The sequence below is a fragment of the Terrapene carolina genome, unplaced genomic scaffold (genome assembly GCF_002925995.2).
Source record: "Terrapene carolina triunguis isolate 2854851 unplaced genomic scaffold, T_m_triunguis-2.0 Scaffold310, whole genome shotgun sequence".
In the NCBI taxonomy this organism is placed as follows: Eukaryota; Metazoa; Chordata; order Testudines; family Emydidae; genus Terrapene; species Terrapene triunguis.
The window spans coordinates 3,482,025-3,490,785 of NW_020664661.1; the positions used below are offsets into that span (position 1 = coordinate 3,482,025).

General features: G+C 48.8%; 1 protein-coding gene across 2 annotated transcripts in view; it reads right to left on the reverse strand.

The window, feature by feature from the left end:
* Nucleotides 1–5,380: 5,380 nt before the first annotated feature.
* Nucleotides 5,381–8,761, reverse strand: part of LOC112119868 (ATP-binding cassette sub-family G member 2-like) — a 23,063-nt gene continuing 19,682 nt past the window's right edge. The window contains exons 14-15 of one of the 2 annotated variants that reach the window (XM_026657809.1): nucleotides 6,998–7,116; nucleotides 5,381–6,113 (exon numbers count right to left, since the gene is read on the reverse strand). In XM_026657809.1, the coding sequence (XP_026513594.1) occupies nucleotides 5,966–6,113; nucleotides 6,998–7,116 (267 nt within the window). In that variant the 3' untranslated portion in view covers nucleotides 5,381–5,965. Of the gene's footprint in view, nucleotides 6,172–6,997; nucleotides 7,117–8,761 lie in introns of both variants that reach the window. The other variant, XM_026657808.2, reaches the window with a different exon arrangement.

Sequence of the window (8,761 nt, forward strand, 5' to 3'; positions counted from 1 at the left end):
TCACACACCCAGAGGCTAGCGCAGATGAGGCGTAGGAAGAAGAGGACACGGGAGGACATGTTCTCCGAACTTATGGGCTGCTCCCGAGCCCAGGCAGCCCAGCAGACACAGTGGAGGGAGAACTTGTCCCAAATGCAACGAGTACACATGGAACGGGAGGAGAGGTGGCGGCAGGAAGACCAGCAAGCGACTCAAACGCTGCTTGGACTAATGCGGGAGCAAACGGAGACGCTCCGGCGCCTTGTGGATGTTCTGCAGGACCGGAGGCAGGAGGACAGAGCCCCGCTGCAGTCTATCTGTAACCGCCCTCCCCCGCCACCAAGTCCCATACCCCCCTCACCCAAAGTCCAAAGAAGGAGGGGCGGCAGAGTCCGTGAAAACTCTCACTCCACCCCTGCAGACTGCTCAAGCACCAGAAGGCTCTCATTCCCCCAAATTTGAAAAGTCCTTTCCTTCCCGCCTCACCCAAGCCCCCGTCCAAGTTTCACCCCCCAGTTTCATGTGTAGTTGTTAATAAAAAATACGTTTCTGTTCATTACTGTTTCCATCATGTTCTTTAGAGGAGAGTCTGTCTGAAGGCGGGGAAGGGGGTTGGTAATTGGACAGGACAGCAGCAGGGCACACACACATTGCAGTCACTAGTTACCCTGGTCAGTCTGGGAGGTGGTTTTAGTGTTCTGTGGGGGGTGCTCTGTGACTTTGTGGCGGGGGAGGGCAGTTAGAGATCTTATGCAGCGATCCATATCCTGGATCACAGAGCCACACAGCAGGGGATCTGTAACCGTCCTCCCCCTGCCACAAAGTCACATAGCCCCCCCACACACACATTCCCGAACAGGAGGGGTGGCAGGCTCCGTTGAAACCACCAGTCCACCACTGTGGAGCCTGTCATTCCTGGAGTTTAGAAGCGTCATTTGCATCACTACACTACACCCGCTCCCCACCACAGTCTGCGTCCCAGGTTCAAAACTTTCCCGCGAAAACAGTAATAAAGAAAACGGTGTTCATTAACAAAATTAAAGTCATTTTATTTTTAAATGTGTTTTGGAAGGGGGGGAACGGGGTATGTAAATGGAGAGGATACTGAAGATTTAATGGGTAAAGAAACGGGGGCAGGTTCAGCTTCTCTGTACACAAACTGAAAAGTCACAGGTTACCCTGCTCACTGTGGAACCTAGCTTTCAAAGCCTCCCGGATGCACAGCGCGTCCCGCTGGGCTCTTCTAATCGCCCGGCTGTCAGGCTGGGCGTAATCAGCAGCCAGGCTATTTGCCTCAACCTCCCACCCCGCCATAAAGGTCTCCCCCTTGCTCTCACAGAGATTGTGGAGCACACAGCAAGCTGCAATAACAATGGGGATATTGGTTTCGCTGAGATCACAGCGAGTCAGTAAGCTTCTCCATCTCCCCTTGAGACGGCCAAAAGCACACTCCACCACCATTCTGCACTTGCTCAGCCGGTAGTTGAAGAGTTCTTTTTCAGTGTCCAGGGCGCCAGTATAGGGCTTCATGAGCCAGGGCATTAGCGGGTAGGCTGGGTCCCCGAGGATGACTGTAGGCATCTCCACATCCCCAAGACTTATTTTGTGGTCCGGGAAGTAAATACCTTCCTGCAGCCGTCTAAACAGACCTGAGTTCCTGAAAACACGAGCGTCATGAACCTTGCCCGGCCATCCGACGTTGATGTTTGTAAAACGTCCCCTATGGTCCACCAGTGCTTGCAGCACCATTGAAAAGTAGCCCTTTCGGTTAATGTACTGGCTGGCCTGGTGGTCCGGTCCCAGGATAGGGATGTGAGTTCCATCTATAGCCCCACCGCAGTTTGGGAATCCCATCGCGGCGAAGCCATCTATGATGACCTGCGCGTTTCCCAGGGTCACTACCTTTGAGAGCAGTACCTCAACGATTGTGTTGGCTACTTGCATCACAACAACCCCCACGGTAGATTTGCCCACGCCAAAGTGGTTCGCGACTGACTGGTAGCTGTCTGGCATTGCAAGCTTCGAGAGGGCTATGGCTACTCGTTTCTGGACAGTCAGGGCTGCTTGCATCCGGGTGTCATTGCGCTTCAGGGCAGGGGACAGCAACTCACAAAGTTCCATGAAAGTCCCCTTCCGCTTGCGAAAGTTTCGCAGCCACTGTGATTCATCCCAGACCTGCAGCACTATGCGGTCCCACCAGTCCGTGCTTGTTTCCCGGGCCCAGAATCGCCGTTCCACAACATCCATATGACCCATTGCCACCGTGATGTCCTCGGCGCTGGGTACCGTGCTTTCTGACAGGTCTGTGCCACTCTCAGACTTCAGGTCCTCACCGCGCTGCCGTAGCCTCCTCGCCCGATTTCTCAGCATCTGCCTCTGGGAAAGGTGGATGATAAGCTGTGAGGTGTTGACAATGGCCACAACTGCAGCGATGGTCGCAGCGGGCTCCAGGCTCGCAGTGCTGTGGCGTCCGCGCTGTCACTGACCAGAAAAGTGCGCGAACTGATTTCCCGCCGGCGCTTTCAGGGAGGGAGGGCGGTAGTGACGGAAGGATGACGACAGTTACTCAAAAACACCCTCGACACATTTTTTTACCCAGAAGGCATTGGCAGCTCGACCCAGAATTCCAATGGGCAGCGGGGACTGCGGGAACTGTGGGATAGCTGCCCACAGTGCACCGCTTCCAATGTCGACGCTTTCCCCATTAGTGTGGACTCACAAAGTCGAATTACCGTCCTTAGTGTGGACACACACGTTCGACTTTGCAATATCGATTCCACATATTCGATTTAAGTAAAATCGAACTACTCTCGTAGTGTAGACATACCCCAAGAGAAGTGGAAGGGACCCCACACCGTCCTGCTGGTCTCCCATACAGCAGCAAAAGTTGAGGGACACAAAAACTGGATTCATCACTCTCTCTTGAAAGCAGTGCCTGCTCCTGAACGGTGGACCGTCCAGCCTGCAGAGAAGACTGCCAGCGACGATCTGGGACTTAAGCTGTTATTCAGACGACAATAGTGTCTGCTGGGAATGCCCTGTGATCTCTTTGGACAGTCACAGTGCACTCCCCGCGAGACCTCTGAGTGTTGGTTGTGTTTATTTTCACAGGGCCGACCTAACCTGGTGGCCTGGTCCCTGTTGTTTTTAATCTGCTTGCTATTGGTAATTGTTATTTTGTGGGTATTTGGGGAATTGTGATTGTTAGGCCCTAGGGTCACCTGCCCAATATGAGTTCAGGTCCAGGGTCTGCCACAGTGGTGCTCTTTGCCATAGAGACACTCCTCTTGTTAACTCCTGTTTCCCCCCAGGCACATGCGGGATGTAAAGGAATCCCTACTAACTTAGAGACGAACACATATGAGTCCCTGAAGGTTTGCTTTGCCCAAGAGTTTAACCTCTCTAACTGCTGGGTATGTTCCCAAATCCCGCACCATGCTGCAGGGTTACCCTGGAGGGTAGTTCCCCAGAATTGGTCAGATATCTGTTGGGGATGGTTCAGTAGGGGGAAAAATGCCTCGGGTACCCCCTTGTCACAGAACTGTACCATTGAGTCCGAGTATGTGTTAAGGGATGACCCCTGGAAGCCGCAGGCCAACTCAACGCATATCCCTTCCCCTATTAGGTTGCGGCCAGTGGCCCCTGGTTTGGTGTGCTATCGACAGCTTAAGTCCAGCAATCACACCTGGTTTGCTGGGAATAGCACCTGTCAGTATTATTTATCCCCTGACAGTGACGCTTCTATCCCTGTCTATGTTAATGGCAAATCCGACTCTACCACTCAGTTCGGATCGTTTAGTGACACCCAACAAATAGATGGAGTAGCGGTTATAATGGCTTGGTAGGGAATGGCCACTCCTTTTATATTTGCGGTACCTCTGCCTATAAGTGGCTACCACATCGGTGGTATGGAAGCTGCTATCTAGGATATCTTGCCCCTCCCCTTCGTGTCCTCCCTAAACTGCCCCTGGCCGCCCTAGGCAGCATAGATCTTTGTATGCCACCCCAGAGCCCATTACAGAAGGAGACAGATTGGGTATGATCTTTCTCCCATCCTATGGGGTAGGACGACTGGCTCAATTTTATCATAGGCTCTCTGTGTTTCTCATCAAGTATGCCAATGAGACCTTGGCCATAGAGAAAAGCCTTAACTTAGAGCTTTACCAGCTCCAGTTGCTGTCCCTGCAAAACAGACAAGCCTTAGATTATGTTTTAGCCTTCCAGGGCGGGGTGTGTGTCCTTATTGGGAGTGAATGTTGTACTTATGTCCCAGAAAACTCACAGGACATTAACAAGCACGTCCTGTCAGCCGAACAGGCTTTTGAGCAGTGGAAGGCTCAGGAAAGGGAACCCACAGTTTTTGATTCCCTTTGGAGTTGGTTGCCCAACCTAGGAGGACTGGGAAATAGCCTTGTGCGTCTCCTCCTCACAGGTGTGGTACTGTGTCTGGTCACCCTCCTCCTGATTGCTTGTTTTAAAGTGCTCCTCCGTAAGCTTTGTGCCCCCCGTTCCCCAGAAATCCCAGCATACCCTCTCATTGAGAACCCCAGCTCTATGGCACTCAATCGTATCTTGTCTACAGAATATAAGAAAACTCAGCCAAAAGCTTGTTGAGTATTCTCAAAGGAGGGAACTGTTGGGGTTACTAGGCCTGCCTGAGCCAAAGTTCTTCCATGTTTAAACTCTGTCCTTCCATGTTTAACTGTAATCGGGCCTCAAAAGCCAAGGACAGAAATTGGAATGTGTAAATAGCCAGTTACCAATTACGACCTTGCTCATACCAGGTACCAAGCGATAATGATGAGGTTTGCATGTTTCTAGCTGGAGAAGAGGTAATAAACCCAGGGTAAACAAGACCAGGTAACAGTTTAGAGGAATGTTACTAACAAGCTAGATTTATAGCCCTAGAATGATTTAACGGCTTAAATGTATAAACATGCCTTCGGTAGAGAGGGGAGGGGGAGTAGAGGGAGAGATGGGGGGGGTGGTAGAGAGGGGGAGAGGGGGGGGGCTTAGTTGTAAAATGTATAAGAAGAGAGAAACTGTTTTTGCTAGTGTGCTTGATTTGAGACTTGCCTGTCTCCTTGCACCACTTTGAGATCTCAAATAAACTTTGATTGTTTCTCCACCCCGGTATGTTTATTGACGCGAAGCACACCGGGCAACGAACCCCGCTGTTGCTGTCCTCGGGCCACTGTGCCGGCACCACAGCCATTCACTATATGTATAGAATTAGGCATAACATTTGTTTATTGTTGAAAAATTCCAATTCTGCCATGTTAAATTCCACAGCCCACTCTGCGCCCCTCTGAGGTTGAGACCCACAGCTTGAGAAAGACCACACTAGTGGACCATGAGCCTGTTCGTGTTTGGCAGGTCCTACACAGCTGATCTTTCTTCTTTACCTTTTGGGAGGAGAGCTGATTTTGGTATGGGGAAAGCTTCTGATGTTATGGTGCTACTAGAGATAAAATCTGCACCATGCCCAGTTTGCAAAGCAAGGCAATTCAAAATGTTTTCTAGTCTTAAATCTTGAAGCGCCTCATAGAACAGGCCTCTATTGTGATCCAATAGGCACTAGTAAAAACCCAATACCAGTGCAGAAAAACAGTCATTATATACCAATGATGGACAGAATAAAGATGATTGCCAAAATGAAATCTGGTTCATATTAATTTATATGTTTAAATATGTTTTCCTGAGATACTGCAGACAGTGGCCACAGAATAATGAAGTTATATAAATTAGAGTGCACTTTTACAGAAGTGTGTAAGAGAACTTGATATTCTAACAATTCCTTACAATAAAATAGCCAGCAATTTAACTATAGACAAGGTAAAAAATGTTACCCATGATCACATAATAGATATTTCTTGCGCTTGACAAGTGGCCACTGAATCTTTCATTGGTCTTCAATGAGCATGGGCCTGACAAACTTTGCAGTTCCAAGTCCTGAGGTAAGTCACAGAGTAAAGTGAGGGTGAGGCTAGGTGAACTTCTTCATGAATCGGAGTTTCCCATAGGCTATCAGGAGGAAGATGGCAGTCATGCAGCCTAGAGCCACTATGTTTTCCCACATGGCCCAGTTGGTAGATGCAATCCCTTGGCTGCACAGATATGTTTCACCATAACACCTGCAGGGGGACATGGGACAGATGTTAATAGTGACACTTAGCACATTCTGCCAGAGATCTCCAAGTGCTTTACAAAGGTGGCTATTGTTGTTTCTGTTCTGCAGAGACATTTTCTCCCCAAACAGACACTGAGGCTTATCCAAAGTCACACAGTGGGTCAGTAACAGAGCTGGGATACAACCCCAGGTCTTCTGACTCCCACTTTTCCTATCCTCTAGACCACTTTGCCTCCTTTAATGGCTTCAGAGTACCAGCAATACCTAATGTGTCAGCACAGTGACCCTTTAATCGTCACATCTCACCGTATCCAGGGTCAAAACAGTTCAGGCTGGTACCATATCTTTTTGACTCATTTGGGTTGAAGTGTCCTACCATGAGGTAATACAGCCTGTTCTTCTGTATCATGCCAGGGATGATTTCATTCTTCCTAAACCATCTCAGATGGGCACCTTTTAACCTCTCATGACAACTCCACAGCTTCCCTTTTGTTGTTGATATACCCCCATTCTGGGAAAACGTTAGGATTTTTAAAAAAAATATCCTTTATAAAGATAAGCCATGGCAGGCTACCAAAACTAAATTTCAGATAGGCAAAGTCCGTTTGGACATGTTGTTGTTGTTGTTTGTCCTTTCTAGGCTGGGGTTCCAGGCCGGCAGCCTACAGTTCCCCCCTCAACTATATTTGCTAAAATTGCTCAGTCTCAAATAAGCCCCCCAAAATGTGCTGAGGTGAGTGTCCCGTGACGCTTCCTTGAGAAAGCTGGCTGATGAGCAGCTACTTTCAGGAGCAGTATAGTGACCCCAAACTAATGGCTGTAGAAACTCCGCCCTCAGGAAACTCATTCCCACTGAGGCCCAAGAACCGTTGTGAGCTAGAGACTTACGTTTCTCCAAATTGTGTAGCATTTGAGGAGCAATCAGCCACATCCCCGGGGGACGCAGTGATATTCTGGGGTTTCTCACCACAGAAGTAAAGGTCTCTAAATTCATTGACTTGCAGGGCCTGTGGAGAAAAGCAGACACCACAATTTAGTAAAATACTGCAACATCATCCTGCTATGCTGAATAAACATTCGGCTTTGGGTGAAAACATCCCCTAGGGGCTGCACCCTGATGAGGTGAGAAGGGCTGTGTGTCCCAATGACCTTGAGAGTTATGCCAGTGGGAGATTTTAACTCCTGGTAGGGCCACCTAAGTTGGGCAGGTCAAAGGGCAGGGACCAGTGGAAGATCAGTTTTTGATCCTCCCAGCTGGGAGTTGATTGATAGGCCAAAAACCTATCCTCAGGTAGGGTGACCAGATGAGAGGAAGAAAATATCGGGACACATGGATCGGGGGGGGGGGGGGGGGTCAACGGGGGGAGGAAAAAAAAAAAAAAAGGTGGAGTGCCGTGAAATATCGGGATGCGGGACAAATGCCTAAATATCGGGACAGTCCCGATTTTATCAGGATGTCTGGTCACCCTATCCTCAGGGGGGAAAAAAAGTTAAGTTACTGAAACACAGCAAGGGAGCCGTTCTAGCAAACAGCACGGCAGACTGGGACGGCAGAGCGTTATTATTGCCCTAAGCGACGCCTGATGATGCAGGAAGGATATTCAGATTTGGGTGAAAAGCTACACTTTACTATATTGGGTGTCTCTCTTCCCTGTGGCTAATTACGCCTGGCAAACATACAGAGTTTGCTTCTCAGCTCAGCTCGCTAGTTCAAATCCAATTTAAGTAGGTAATGTCCAAATGGAACGGCCAAGATTTTCAAGAGTGGCTAGTGATTCTGGGTACCTGATGTGAGATACCTCAAAGTGCTGGGCACCCGCCCTCTGAAAGTCAGGGCCCCTTCAGGTGTCTCACATTAAGCACCCAAACTGAGGGGCCCAAGATCACTCATCGCTTTTGAAAACCTTGGCTGTAGCCTTCTGAGAAGGTGTCTGAGGTTCTACGTGAACAGGGCTGGGTGTCCCAACTTGGTTCCTAGTGGAAGAGAAGATGGTGTGGTGGCTAGGGCAGTAGCACTGCCCTGCCTCCCACAGAAAATATATTAAAGATGGTGAGGTGCTGTCGTAACTATAAAGGGAAGGGTAACAGCTCTTCTGTGTACAGTACTAAAATCCATCCTGGCCAGAGACTCCAAAATCCTTTTACCTGTAAAGGGTTAAGAAGCTCGGGTAACCTGGCTGACACCTGACCCAAAGGACCAATAAGGGGACAAGATACTTTCAAATCTTGGGGGGGGGGGGGAAACGCTTTTGTTTGTGCTTTTTGTTTAAGGGGTTGTTCGCTCTTGGGACTGAGAGGGACCAGACATCAATCCAGGTTCTCCCCATCTTTCTAAACAAGTCTCTCATATTTCAAACTTGTAAGTAAAAAAGCCAGGCAAGGCGTCTTAGTTTTACTTTGTTTCTCAACTTGTAAATGTACCTTTTACCAGAGTGTTTATCTTTGTTTGCTGTACTTTGAACCTAAGACAGAGGGGGGTCCTCTGAGCTCTTTAAGTTTGATTACCCTGTAAAGTTATTTTCCATACTGATTTTACAGAGATGATTTTTACCTTTTTCTTTAATTAAAAGCCTTCTTTTTAAGAACCTGATTGATTTCTCCTTGCTTTAAGATCCAAGGGGGTTTGGATCTGTATTCACCAGGAGTTGGTGA